This window comes from Girardinichthys multiradiatus, chromosome 19 (assembly GCF_021462225.1).
Source record: "Girardinichthys multiradiatus isolate DD_20200921_A chromosome 19, DD_fGirMul_XY1, whole genome shotgun sequence".
Lineage (NCBI taxonomy): Eukaryota > Metazoa > Chordata > Actinopteri > Cyprinodontiformes > Goodeidae > Girardinichthys > Girardinichthys multiradiatus.
Genome location: NC_061811.1, coordinates 38779627 through 38794982, shown reverse-complemented (window position 1 = coordinate 38794982; position 15356 = coordinate 38779627). Strand labels below are relative to the sequence as shown.

At 40.3% G+C, this 15356-nt stretch overlaps 1 protein-coding gene across 1 annotated transcript; it reads left to right on the top strand.

Moving 5' to 3' along the window:
• Positions 1-646: 646 nt before the first annotated feature.
• Positions 647-14953, top strand: LOC124855833 (4F2 cell-surface antigen heavy chain-like). The gene is made up of 8 exons (XM_047345938.1): positions 647-1105; positions 6347-6537; positions 6832-7005; positions 8544-8641; positions 11380-11519; positions 12621-12936; positions 13111-13170; positions 13598-14953. The coding sequence occupies exons 1-8, from the start codon at positions 780-782 to the stop codon at positions 13946-13948; spliced, it is 1656 nt and encodes a 551-aa protein (XP_047201894.1). The 5' UTR covers positions 647-779; the 3' UTR covers positions 13949-14953.
• The last annotated feature ends 403 nt before the right edge of the window (positions 14954-15356 follow it).

Sequence of the window (15356 nt, the reverse complement as noted above, 5' to 3'; positions counted from 1 at the left end):
CAGCCTGCCACCGGAACTGCCTGCCATTGCCACAAATTGAGCTTGCTGTCTCTCCTTCCTGCCCACTAAAACTGCATAGAAATCTCAACAAGTAAGCAACAATTTTCCATATGAGCTCCTAACAAGGGCGGACTGGGACAATCCAGGCGGGAATTTGATACCATCCCAGCGCACCACCGGCGAATATTAAAACCACCAAGACAGAGATTAGCCTAATTGAGCACACTTTGAATGCACGATGTTTACCCACAAAATAAATGTTTCTGCTGTGTGCTGAAATCACATAAACTGAAATTATGTTCACCTACATCATGCTATGTAAACTAACAAGGAAGATGACAATCAATCGTAGTATCATACAACAAATGATTTGGAATTATTCTTTGATTTTGGTGGTACTAAAAATATAAACACAAATACTTGGGAGTGAGGGCAGGAAAATGATCAAATGGCTTCTCTTGACTTTCTCTTGCTTAATAAAATGATTTACAAATGTGTCCTTTAATTGTAAAAAAACAACAACATTTAAATCAGAACTTTTATTAATGTATTTTTGTTCAGAATGTTAATGACTACCAAAATTAAATACATATTTTCAAATCATCAGCTAATACTGAGTGAAGCTGAGTATTTCCGACTACATTTGAAAGCAGCAGACAGTCAGAGCACGGCTGGCAAACGCTGATTGAGTTTAAAGCTCACCAGTAGGCAGACAGTCAGTTTACGCTAGAGGCATCTCTAGTTTATAAATCGGGGATAGATAGTGAGCTGGAGTCGGGATGAACACGGAGGAGACTAATGTCGATGTGGAGGATGCTCAGACCATCAGCGTTGAGCAAAAAGACGCTCTGGATGCAGCTCAGGTCGCTGTGGATGCTGATGCCACCGAGGCTGATGTAAGCGAGGCCGATCTGGACCAGGAGGAGCAGGAGAAGCAGCCGATGACCACCGGCGGAGACCGACCAGCGGTAGCTCCGCCTGAAGTGATGGAGGAGGTGGGAGCGGAGAAAAACGGCTCCGTGAAGCTGAAGGTCCTGGATGAGGCGGAGGAGAAGTTCACCGGCCTGAACAAGGAGGAGCTGCTGCGGGTGGCGGGGACTCCTGGGTGAGGACACTCTGTACAGACACACGGGCTCATTCACAGGTGTGGCCCTGCCGTCGGGCAGAAGAGCTGGATAACTGCCTTTATGTGATAAATTATGCTGGGAAAAAAATCGAATAAATATGTTTTTCCAGAAATACCTGTTTAAATAATAAACGAATTATCAGTCGGAAATAAAATGATGTTTTAATGATGTGAAAGAACACCTCGCCCTGTTATTGCACAGCATATATTCCATTTGGTCCCCATGTACAGGTCCTTCTCAAAATATTAGCATATTGTGATAAAGTTCATTATTTTCCATAATGTCATGATGAAAATTTAACATTCATATATTTTAGATTCATTGCACACTAACTGAAATATTTCAGGTCTTTTATTGTCTTAATACGGATGATTTTGGCATACAGCTCATAAAAACCCAAAATTCCTATCTCACAAAATTAGCATATTTCATCCGACCAATAAAAGAAAAGTGTTTTTAATACAAAAAACGTCAACCTTCAAATAATCATGTACAGTTATGCACTCAATACTTGGTCGGGAATCCTTTTGCAGAAATGACTGCTTCAATGCGGCGTGGCATGGAGGCAATCAGCCTGTGGCACTGCTGAGGTCTTATGGAGGCCCAGGATGCTTCGATAGCGGCCTTTAGCTCATCCAGAGTGTTGGGTCATGAATCTCTCAACGTTCTCTTCACAATATCCCACAGATTCTCTATGGGGTTCAGGTCAGGAGAGTTGGCAGGCCAATTGAGCACAGTGATACCATGGTCAGTAAACCATTTACCAGTGGTTTTGGCACTGTGAGCAGGTGCCAGGTCGTGCTGAAAAATGAAATCTTCATTTCCATAAAGCTTTTCAGCAGATGGAAGCATGAAGTGCTCCAAAATCTCCTGATAGCTAGCTGCATTGACCCTGCCCTTGATAAAACACAGTGGACTAACACCAGCAGATGACACAGCACCCCAGACCATCACTGACTGTGGGTACTTGACACTGGACTTCTGGCATTTTGGCATTTCCTTCTCCCCAGTCTTCCACCAGACTCTGGCACCTTGATTTCCGAATGACATGCAGAATTTGCTTTCATCCGAAAAAAGTACTTTGGACCACTGAGCAACAGTCCAGTGCTGCTTCTCTGTAGCCCAGGCCAGGCGCTTCTGCCGCTGTTTCTGGTTCAAAAGTGGCTTGACCTGGGGAATGCGGCACCTGTAGCCCATTTCCTGCACACGCCTGTGCACGGTGGCTCTGGATGTTTCTACTCCAGACTCAGTCCACTGCTTCCGCAGGTCCCCCAAGGTCTGGAATCGGCCCTTCTCCACAATCTTCCTCAGGGTCCGGTCACCTCTTCTCGTTGTGCAGCGTTTTCTGCCACACTTTTTCCTTCCCACAGACTTCCCACTGAGGTGCCTTGATACAGCACTCTGGGAACAGCCTATTCGTTCAGAAATTTCTTTCTGTGTCTTACCCTCTTGCTTGAGGGTGTCAATAGTGGCCTTCTGGACAGCAGTCAGGTCAGCAGTCTTACCCATGATTGGGGTTTTGAGTGATGAACCAGGCTGGGAGTTTTAAAGGCCTCAGGAATCTTTTGCAGGTGTTTAGAGTTAACTCGTTGATTCAGATGATTAGGTTCATAGCTCGTTTAGAGACCCTTTTAATGATATGCTAATTTTGTGAGATAGGAATTTTGGGTTTTCATGAGCTGTATGCCAAAATCATCCGTATTAAGACAATAAAAGACCTGAAATATTTCAGTTAGTGTGCAATGAATCTAAAATATATGAATGTTAAATTTTCATCATTACATTATGGAAAATAATGAACTTTATCACAATATGCTAATATTTTGAGAAGGACCTGTAGAGTGACAAACGTGGTGTTTTTACAATGTCTCAGCTTCAGTCTTCATCCTGCTAATTTGCACAGAGGTTAGAGGTAGATTAATATATTGCAGAGTTTTATTAGGATAACTTTGTAACAAAAGCTCCTTTTCACTTTATTTTTGCCCCAAATGATCAGCTAACTTCATCTCAGTAAAGTCATCATTAGCACAGGTAATCTCTGAAGAGTCCAGCTGAAATCACTCCCTCAGTTTAATTACTAGATGTCTGGACAGGGTCCTCGAAAGGAAAGTGTGCAGTCATCATTGCTTTGCAGCAAAATGGCTTCAAATGTAGGAAAAGGATACTAAAAACAATTTTCTGAATCATCAAGGATTTCAAGGCAAGAGCTTTAGCTTTAATGAAGAAGACTTCAGGAGGTTAAAGAGTGTCCAGCAGGACATGCATAGTAATGTGCAGATTTTGTTGCTTTCTGACAAAAGTGGGAGCGAAGACCCACTTTTTACTAAGAAAAATATCAAGGACAGACAGAAAGTCTGCATGAGGTACAAGAAAGGACAGCAGAAAGCTGGTGCAAAGTTATTTTCTTTGATAAATCCTCTCCCTGATTGTTCGGGACACTTGAAGAATCACTTGGTGGAAGACTGTGTGGTGTCAACAGTAAAGCATTCTGATACAGTCTATATGTGGTGTCACTTCACATTCATGGGAGTGGATGTCCTCCCAGTTCTGCCCCAGAATACTGCTATGAAAACAGAGTTGGATTTAAGTTGCAATATTAGTTAAGGAGTTTAAGGATTTGAATTTAAAAAGCAGTGTGAAGGGGTGGTGGCCCAAATACAGAGGCTGTTAGTTCTCAATCTGAGGTTCCATTGCTGAACATGAAACCTTGCCACCCCAGCCTTCTCTCTGTTCCTTTCCTGTCTGATTACTGTGAGGAAAGGCCACAACCACCACAAAAACTATTTATTTAAAAAAAAAAAAAGGCTGTTTGCCAAGGGGGGGAGTACCCAGTGCAGTTCAGGTTTTAGACACAGTAGATTAGGTTAAAGATCAACTTGTGACCAGAAAAACAGACATGTGCTCTTGTCTAAATGAGGATGAAGATCTGACAAGAAACTGCCAAAGAATGGGACTGAGAAGAATAACAACCGTTATCAGCTAAATAACCTATCCCATTATCAAAGGGATAAATATTAGCTGGGAAAATCCATGTTGTGGTTGTTTCCGCCAGGTCAGATCTAAACCATCCTCAGCTACTAGCTCTGCTGCCCAGCTTCCATCTCTGCCAGCTGGTTCAGGTGTGGGGTTCTGAGTAGAAAGCAAGAATATTAGAAAGAAATACAAGAACGTAAGACAAGGAAAAAATTGTAAAGATGATTGTATGGTGCTATTATAAGTCTGGTTTTGTTAGTGTAGCTGTGGGCTGGAAGGTTTTAGTCTGTGTTGAGTGCCATTATTCTGAAAGGTTGAAAGTCAGATCTGTAAGCAATACATGTGTATAAAACTGTACTTGACATTTTCTTACACATAAACGGGTGTGCTCTTAAAATGTAAGCAAAATTATTTAGATCTAACCCCACAGATTCCACTCTGTCATTCTTTTTTAAACACAGATGGTGTGAGGTGACAGGGCTGAGTTTAGGTTAGATCCAGTTCCTGTATAAAGCTCTTCATAGTTAGCGTTAATGGAAAAAGGTACAGAAAACATATCAGCATGAGAGAATAAAGCAACTCCTGCCAAATTATGCAGCCAACCATCCATCATCTTCCGTTTATCCAAGATTGGGTCATGGGGCAATAGGTCCAGGAGGGAAGCCCAGACCAGCAACATCCTCCAGTTTATTCTGGTGGGTCCCAGGATGGTACCAGGTCAGATGGGATATAAAGTCCCTACAGTGAGCTCTGAGTCTTCCCCAGATCAGATTCCTGAACCACCTCAAATGTCTCCTTTTGAAGCAGAGAATAAGTGGCTCTACTTTAAGCTTCCTCTCACTATAGAGGAAACTAATTTCAGCTGCTTGTATCCGTGATCTCGTTCTTTTATTCATGATCCATATGTTATTATAGTAGGTGAGGGTCTGGGCAGAGGCAGAGGGGTAAATTGAGAGCTTTGCTTTTTTGGCTTGGTTCTTTCATTACCACAACAGACCAGAGCACCATCTGATTTACTGCTCCCTTTCGCCTCTTGGGCTCCTCTGCTTGAAGCTGAGACTGACACTCAACCCAGAGTTAGCAGTTCACCTCGTTTCTGCCAAAACATCCTTTCAAAAATTACTTATGGTGAAATCTAAACATGTTTGCTCTTTAAAATTATAGTGCTTGTGCATTAAGATCACTATCGTGCATGTTTCCTCCTGGTAAGATCAGAGCTTAGGAGAAAATACAAAAGGAAGGGGCAGTGATTAGTGGCCTAAACCATCTGGCCACACATGCCTGAGAGCAGAGGACTAGTTGATAACTGTTAGTAAACTTGTGTAAATAAAGGAGTAAAAATTGTTAAGCAGAATACAATACACATGTGAAACAAGAACATTTGGCAGTATTAGTGTCAGGTTCTGCCATTTTGGTCTTTGTTTTTGTTTACTTTGCCATGTTTTCCCTGTTCTTCTGATTAGTAGTCTTACTGATTAGTTTACTTTTGTCTAGTTAACATTTGTTTAGATTATTTAGTCTAGTTTAGTTCCTCGTGTCCCTGTTTTCCCAGTTAGTATTTTGATCCATGTATTAATGTTTATACTTTTCCTTAGATCTGTTTCCCTGAGTGTCTTTAGTCTAGCTTCCCCCATGTCTCTGTGTTCCCCTGCACCAGTAACTTAATTCCCTCAGTTCCCTCAGCTGGTCTTCACACCTGTCATTAATCATCTGATTACCTGCCTCCCTTCCCATTGGTTCACATTGCACCTCCCTCTGTATATTAACTTACCGGTTCTCCTTGTTCCCTGTTGGTTCCTCCGGTTATCTTCCTGTGTCTCCTGCTCCGTGTCCTCGTGTAAGTCATTTGTTTATTTTTCATTAAAGAAGAAGATTCCTAAACTATGTGGCTTCCAAGCTTCTGTCTGCATCCCGGTCCTGACCAACCACAAACTGTGACAATTAGATTATTAATAACACACAATAAATAAATTTGCACAGGACATAAAAGAAGATCTGACCAAAGTTGCTGAAATACTCCAAACACCACTACTTATTTAAAACGTTATTAAAAGTGACCAAAAAAGTTGTCTACCAGAATGCTGTTACTTCAGAATCAAACATGTTACCAAAGATCAAGACCACAATTAACAAGCAGTGTGAAATGAGCTCTTACTTCTGTAGACTCAATAATGATCATTCTAGTTGAAACATTTTCAGGCCTTATGGTCGTTGAAGCTCCACTGAATAACTTTTTTTTTTCTCAGCTGGGTGAGAACCCGCTGGGCGCTCCTGCTGGTGTTCTGGCTCGGCTGGTTGGGGATGCTGGTTGGAGCTGTCCTCATCCTCCTTCAGGCTCCTGGCTGCAGAGAACTGCCAGCCACCAGCTGGTGGAACGAAGGCCCACTGTACCAGATTGGAAACATCCAAGCATTCACTGACATGCACAACCTGAAGGGTGAGCTCCTGATTATCTATCTATCTATCTATCTATCTATCTATCTATCTATCTATCTATCTATCTATCTATCTATCTATCTATCTATCTATCTATCTATCTATCTATCTATCTATCTATCTATCTATCTATCTATCTATCTATCTATCTATCTATCTATCTATCATCAAATTGGTCAAAAAATAAAAATGTAAAAAGAAATCAAAAATTTTTTAGCAGCTAAAATATTTAAAACATATGCCGAAGATAACCAAAAGAGATATCCATTCATGGTTCCATTTTCCTTCATGGAAGGTCTGGAGCAGAAGATGAACAGTTTGTCCCAGCTGAAGGTGAAAGGTTTGGTGGTTGGACCAATTCATGTTGCTCCACCTGATGAAGCCATCAGCTTGAGGTTTGAGGAGATTTCTCCTGATGCTGGAAACCTTGATCAGTTTAAAGGTGTCATCCAGGCTGCTCGCCGAAAAGGTGAGAAACTATTGTGAAAAATGTTTGTAAGTCAAATGTTTCTCAGAACCATACTTATTTAAGAAAAGACATTCACAAGTTCCATTTTTTTTCTTTGGTTCAGTCTGTTTTTCATACAGATGGAGATTATATTTACACCAAGTCCCAAAAAAAACAAAGACTCTTAATATTACATTAGATTTGATATTCTGTTAAACATAAACACTTGGTAAACCCTGCAAAAGTATAAAAAACATCAACTAAAGGACTTCATTAATACCTGGTGTTCTTAAATGAATACAATCCATAAAAACTGATGTCACCTTTTTTTCTCATTGTCTGACATAAAATCAGATCTGGTTCTTCCTTGGGTCTATTCCAGAAACCCGAAGGTCCCACCTTCGTTTGTTCAAACAATTATATAACAATTATATAAGGATAAACAGCGCAGGAACGTCCATCAACGTACGGTTAAGGAAGGAGACGGGTTATGTATCTCAGAGATGGGTGTGTTCTGGTATGAAATGTGTGAATCAACCCCAGAGCAAAAGTTAAAGACCTTCTGAAGATGCTGCTGAGACTGGTCAAAGAGTCTCATTTCCAAAGTTAAACAAGTCCTGTACCAACACTGGCATGAAGGCCACTCAGAGAGGAAGACGTCACGACTCCAAAAGATATATAAAAAGCTAGATTAGAGTTTTTGCAAATTCTACCAAACTAAGGAAATTTATGTAAACCTCTGAATATAAATAAATAAAAACTTCAAAAAATGTCTTGCTCCCATTATTTTGGCATTTAGCAAATTCTTTAGTTTCCTAACTTTTTTACTTTTTACAGAAAAAGTAAAAAAAAAAAAATAAATTTCATTTGATTTAATGTCAGACTGTGAGGAAGAAAGTGTCTTTTTTACACAATATGTCAATATTCGATTTAATTCAGTTCATTTATATCACACAATAGTTCAGCCTTGAAGTAACAAATACATGGATTGTCACTTCTGGACAGGATATTTCTAATTCTGGCAATATTCTGGAGGTGAAAAAGGAAATACTAGACACCTGCTTAATTTGAAATCTATATGACTTGTCCTGGTCAAAAATAACACCAAGGCGTATTGCCAGAGGCCAATTAAGTGACTGACTGAGCAGTTTCCATTTCAAACACTCTAAACCAAAGATGACAACTTCTGTCTTGTCTGAATTTAGAAGCAGAAACTGTGAATTCATCCAAGTTTTTATGTCTTCAAGACATGCCTGTAGTCTAAATGGTTGGATTCAACAGAAGTTATGGATAAATGTAGCAGAGTATCGTCAGCATAACAGTGGAAATGTTTCCCATACTCCGATAATTTCATCAGTTGGAAACATATATAAAGAGAATTTCCCCAAGCACTGAACCTTGTGGTACTCCACAAGTAACCATGAAGTGTGAAGAAGACTGATCATTTACAAGAACAATCTGGAATATGTTGATATAAACCAGCCTAATACTGCCCCTTGATCCCTACAGCATCTGCAAGCGTTTCTAAGAGTGATATCTGGTTGTTTTCTGTTCTGTAGGAATTTCTGTGGTTTTGGATTTGACTCCAAACTACCAGGGATCATCTGGACCCTGGTTCTCCAGCAACAGTGTAACAAATGTAGCAGAGAGACTGAAGGTAATGACTTACTTCTGTAGCCATTTGTGGACATGCTGGAAACCAATATGACCTAAAAATAAATGAAATTAGAAACATATGGTAGAAGTGAGCTGAGACATTCACTCTAAACTATGCTAAAACAATAACGAGCTATAGGTTCTTGCTAAAGTATTCTCACTCAGCTTGAATTTTGACTAAATATGACAAGGTACAACCACAAACTTCAATGTCTTTCATAGTCTAAAACTTAAAAAGTTTGACATACATTTGTATTCAGTCCCCTTTACTCTTATACCCCTTAGATAAAATCCAGTGCAAACAATTGCCTTCAGAATCTTAAGGACACCGCAAACACTTGGAAGAGGCCACCCTGGTCAGATGATACCAAAATTTAACTCTCAGGTCTACATGCAAAACATAGGTTTGTAGTATGTGTGTGTTAACAGTGGGGATGGTGTGTTGAGCACATCTCTCTGAACGCACCATCCTCATAGTGAAGCATTGTGGTGGTAACATCATGCTATGGGAAATGTAATTTTTATCAGCAAGAACAGGGAAGCTGGTCAGAGATGATGCAAAAATGGATGGAGCTAAATATAAAATAATCCTGGGAGAAAGGTGGTAAACAGGTCCAGACCTGAATATAAGTGAGAATCTGTGGGAAGACATAAAAACTGAAGTCCACAGATGCTCTCCTTCCAATATGACTGAGCTTGAGTGTTTTTGCCATGATGACTGGGCAAAAAATATTGGTCTGTAGATGTGCAAAGCTGATGGCGACATACAGGTCCTTCTCAAGAAATTAGCATATTGTGATAAAGTTCATTATTTTCCATAATGTCATGATGAAAATGTAACCATCATATATTTTAGATTCATTGCACACTAACTGAAATATTTCAGGTCTTTTATTGTCTTAATACGGATGATTTTGGCATACAGCTCATGAAAACCCAAAATTCATATCTCACAAAATTAGCATATCATTAAAAGGGTCTCTAAACGAGCTATGAACCTAATCATCTGAATCAACGAGTTAACTCTAAACACCTGCAAAAGATTCCTGAGGCCTTTAAAACTCCCTGCCTGGTTCATCACTCAAAACCCCAATCATGGGTAAGACTGATGACCTGACTGCTGTCCAGAAGGCCACTATTGACACCCTCAAGCAAGAGGGTAAGACACAGAAAGAAATTTCTGAACGAATAGGCTGTTCCCAGAGTGCTGTATCAAGGCACCTCAATGGGAAGTCTGTGGGAAGGAAAAAGTGTGGCAGAAAACGCTGCACAACGAGAAGAGGTGAGGAAGATTGTGGAGAAGGGCCGATTCCAGACCTTGGGGGACCTGCGGAAGCAGTGGACTGAGTCTGGAGTAGAAACATCCAGAGCCACCGTGCACAGGCGTGTGCAGGAAATGGGCTACAGGTGCCGCATTCCCCAGTCCTGGGCTACAGAGAAGCAGCACTGGACTGTTGCTCAGTGGTCCAAAGTACTTTTTTCGGATGAAAGCAAATTCTGCATGTCATTCGGAAATCAAGGTGCCAGAGTCTGGAGGAAGACTGGGGAGAAGGAAATGCCAGAAGTCCAGTGTCAAGTACCCACAGTCAGTGATGGTCTGGGGTGCCGTGTCAGCTGCTGGTGTTGGTCCACTGTGTTTTATCAAGGGCAGGGTCAATGCAGCTAGCTATCAGGAGATTTTGGAGCACTTCATGCTTCCATCTGCTGAAAAGCTTTATGGAGATGAAGATTTCATTTTTCAGCACGACCTGGCACCTGCTCACAGTGCCAAAACCACTGGTAAATGGTTTACTGACCATGGTATCACTGTGCTCAATCGGCCTGCCAAGTCTCCTGACCTGAACCCCATAGAGAATCTGTAGGATATTGTGAAGAGAACGTTGAGAGACTCAAGACCCAACACTCTGGATGAGCTAAAGGCTGCTATCGAAGCATCCTGGGCCTCCATAAGACCTCAGCAGTGCCACAGGCTGATTGCCTCCATGCCACGCCGCATTGAAGCAGTCACTTCTGCAAAAGGATTACCGACCAAGTATTGAGTGCATAACTGTACATGATTATTTGAAGGTTGACGTTTTTTGTATTAAAAACACTTTTCTTTTATTGATCGAATGAAATATGCTAATTTTGTGAGATAGGAATTTTGGGTTTTCATGAGCTGTATGCCAAAATCATCCATATTAAGACAATAAAAGACCTGAAATATTTCAGTTAGTGTGCAATGAATCTAAAATATATGAATGTTAAATTTTCATCATTACATTATAGAAAATAATGAACTTTATCACAATATGCTACTTGTTTTAGAAGGACCTGTAAATGAATGCCACATTTTTCAGATTTTTTTATGTAAAGGGAATTTTAAAACATCTATCATTTACCTTCCACTTCATGATTATGCACTATTGTGTGCCTTTGTATCAAATACAATACAATAAAGTTTGTTGTTGTGAAGTCACAAAACTTAAAAGTTCAAGGGGTAGTTTTATGTTTTATGGGACTGTATGACTAAATTTTGAGGAAAGACTGTAGAAATTAAAGTTGAAGGTGAAGCATATATAGGTCAAATTGTCTAGTTTTACATTTACGTCACTCACTGTCTCCTACTGATTTCATCTGAGGACAGCATGAAAAATAATTGTAAAGAGAATATTAAAGTATTCAATAATAAGATCTCAGAGAAACTGTGTGAAATGTCTGGAAAACATTTTCCAGTAAAATGTGTCCATGTGCTTTCAGTCTGCCCTGGTATTCTGGCTGAATGAAGGTGTGGATGGAATCCAGCTCTCAGGAGTGGAGCAGCTGGCCAACATGGTTCCATCTCTCTGGGCTGACATTCGGGCCATCATCCACAACGGAATGGACAAGGATCCAAAAAGGTGCAGGATTCATCTTTAACCTGTAATCTCTGATAGGATGATCCCTTTTTTTCCAAATATAATTCTGTTTTCACATGAATGGAGCAAATTGTAATGTTTCCAGCTTGTTTTGCTTTACATGAATGGTTCAGAGCTGTTATCATTATCTTCCCAGATCACATGTCTGTTAAAGGAATCTATTAATGATGTCCAAAATTAAATATTAACCTCTGGTTTTTATACCAGTAAATAAATATTGTCTTTTTATATCAATTCTGATCTAAATATTTCAATAAGAAATGAAACTGTCAGGTTTAAACAACCTAAAATACTTATAATCATAAAAAAAAGAAGAGAAAGACAAAGAATTACCGTAGTTATTTTACTCGCTGCGAGGAGAACGGACAGAGACGTGCTTTCAGTTACAAATCTCCTACCGCTCTGAAAACCATCTGTCCGTACCTCTCTTTTTATTATCTTTGGGGGTCCCTAGTTACAATAAACGTTGCTCTCTAAGGATGGGAAAAACAGCTGCAACGTATACAGGTCATAAACACCATTACCTTGTAACAACACACTTCCACAGTCTCCCCCCATCTTAAGATCAGTGTGTCTTCTGTTCAGCACAATCAGCCATCATCTTTATGACCTCCTCATCTGTGACTGCTTCCTTCTCAGCTCCACCTTTGATCCTTGCCTGCAGACAAACTCATCACATCCTTACTCACACATACATCATGAAAGGTTATAAAGATCAAATTGTAATGTTAATAGAAAAGGAAAAAATATAAGATAAATCTCTATACAATTATTCCAACAGAAACCACAAGATAAGGTGGCTGAGAATGACTCTTTCTGTTGCTCTTTTTAAACTCTGAAAGATTCAGCCAAGAATAAGCTTGAACACCTCAAAGCTTTGCAGAATTATGTATTTTTGAAAACAGTTTCATCATCTGCAGAGTCAGTGAGATTATTTCCTTAGGCATGAGAGTAATGACCATTTTTGACATTGGCTCAACATCTGTTTTGACTCAAAGTTTAAAAATACATCCAGTAGAAAAATATGGTGCTTCCCATCTAAGTTCTGGGTTTGCTAAGTGAAGTTGTGGCTGTGTTTTTCAGAGTTCTGCTTGGTATCACAGAAATCTCCTCTGCTGAAAATGTGTCTGCCCTTCTTTCCTCAACTGGAGTCGACCTTCTGATATCTAACGTGCTGACATCAGGTGACCCTGAGCCCACCCGTTTCGCTGAGACCATCCAGCATCTGTATTCTAACCACAGTCAGACAAAGCTGGCCTGGAGTCTGGGGGGACGAGTTGAGGGTCACTTGGCCTCATTAGTTAACCAAGCTCATGTCAAACTCTACCAGCTGCTGCTGCTGACCCTGCCAGGAACACCTGTCTTCAGCTATGGAGATGAGATTGGCCTGATGGATGGGGTGAGACAAGTCCTAGTTGATTCAGCTACAATCAGAGGAACCTGTTTTTGAGTTTTTGTCTAATGTCAAATAAATTCTAAAGTTCTTTAAGTTGCAATAAAAGTAGAGTCTCTGACTAATTGCTGACTGGTTTTGAAATGGAAACTTTTTATTTTTTGTTCCTATTTACATTAGGATTCTAAGTTTCCCAAAATGCTTTGGGTCTTTGAAGAGGAGCTTAATGGGACTCTGCAGGTAAACAACTTATCTAATACCTATACGGTGCACACACAGCAGTGTAGTTTCTCAGATCTTCTGGGGGTTTGTCAATGATGAAATTCTTATTTACTTTTCTTCTTATTTTATTGTTTTAAACTTAACTTAAAAATCAAGGCTCATGCCTAAATTAATACAGCTGGAGTATTAAGCCGACTGGTGTCTGCATGCAGTTCTGGACACAACCTGTAGGAGTGGACATTACCCTTTGGGCTCATATTTGTCTAAATATGTATTTAAAATCTCTAAATCTTTAAAACAAACAATCCTATCTCTTGGCTGGGATTGAGGAAGTTTTCATCAACATTTGAAAATGTATGCAGGAAAGCTTGAGGTACATGTGTATTTAATATAGAGCAAACAGCACAGGTCACACTTAAATCCCATTCTCCTCTCTCTGTTCCAGGAGGAGCAGACTGAGCAGCTGTCATTTCGCAAGTTCTTCTGCTCTGTGACCGAGTTGCGGGCTAAACAGCGCTCCCTCCTTTATGGAGATTTTCTCCTCCTGTCCAACTCCTCTTCCTCTCTGGTATATCTGCGGGTCTGGGATCAGAATGATCGTTACCTGGCTGCCTTTAACTGGGGGGCAGAAGAGGAGACAGTGTTGCAGATGAACAATCCAGGACTACCCCGGCATGCTGCAGTAGCCCTCAGCACCAACAGTAGTGCTCTGCCTGAAGGTAGCAGTGTGGACCTGATGAACTTGCGGCTCGGTCCAGGGCAGGCTGCACTCATCAAGCTTCCCTATACTGGATAGAAGTAATGCTTACAATGTTTAAAATCTCTTTATTTCCTTATTCATAGTGTTAAAAGTATCTCTAAAGCCCTGTTAAGACAGGTTACCAACAGAGAATGAGGTCATAGAGCACTGAATTAGGGCCAAGTTGTTGTTGTGACTTCTGTGTGTTGTTGCTAGATCACCATTTCTCTAGAAGAGTAACACTTTGGAGCTGACAGTTCTGCTATTGTAAAGAGATCTGTGAAAGTTGTTTCAGCTATAAACAGGAGCTGCTGTCTAATCATTGTATTACTTGCACAAAAATCTATCTTATGTAAAAGTATATTAATAGACAAACAGGCCACTGATTAACAATGACCATGGCAAAACAAAGTGAGTTTATTTTGAGTTAATGAAGAGAGGACAAGATGATCTGACAGCTGAGCTTCACCTGAAACATCTCAGCACAGGTTAGACTTTTCTTCTGAGATGACAATTACCACTAAGGACCCCTCTAATACTCCCACCCCCGACCCACAGATGGTACCTTAAGAAAAAATAGACAAACGTATATCAATAGCGAAGTCGTGTTGATGGAGAGTGATTTGAGGTTGGCGCAAGGAATGCAGAGGATGAGTAGGGTGAAAATGACTAGGAGGATGAATGAAAAGAAATAAAGATGGTAAATGCAAAGGCATGAGAAAGTTAATGAATGGGATGAGAAAGGGTAGGGATGTAGAAGATGAGTGGGATGCAGAAAGGTCAGGATGAGGAATGGATGAAAGTTCGAGAGTAAAAATATGGTCAAGAGAAAGAGACAAACTACTATAGCAAGGCTGACAGGAACTACTGAAATCACTTCAGCTCTGTCCTGTTACTGATCTGTCAAATAACAAATAGGCTTCCTTGACTTCTTTGGTCCAACCTCTCCGGGAGGTTTGTGGGTAAAAGGTGAATCTTGTCTGTATCTGTAACACACTGTGCACTTATGTATTGCATTCTGTGAAAAAATAAAAATAAAAACATGAACTGATTTAAGGCAAACAGAGATTCCTGATATCTAATATTTATAATTAGAACACATTTTATCTAGAGGCACAGCCTCTTGCAAACGGTCTAATATATCAAGATGTTATAAAACCGATCTGGTCATTGCCAGGTTCTAAATTATTCAAATCTAACCGTAAGTGCGCAAAACACAAACCAGTTTCCACACATCATTTTATAAGCAAAGATCAAACCAAAAACGATTACTCTCAATTTATAGAGGGATGTCAGCTCATTCTTTGGCACTAACGGCCTTTATTTTTCATTTTTCGACAGTAGGTAGACAGGAAAGAGGGCAAAGACATTTGGTAAAGATCGCCGGGTCTGGGACTCAAACCCTGGACAGCCACATTGAGGACTATAGCCTCTGCACATGGTCGCACACTTAACCCCTACACCA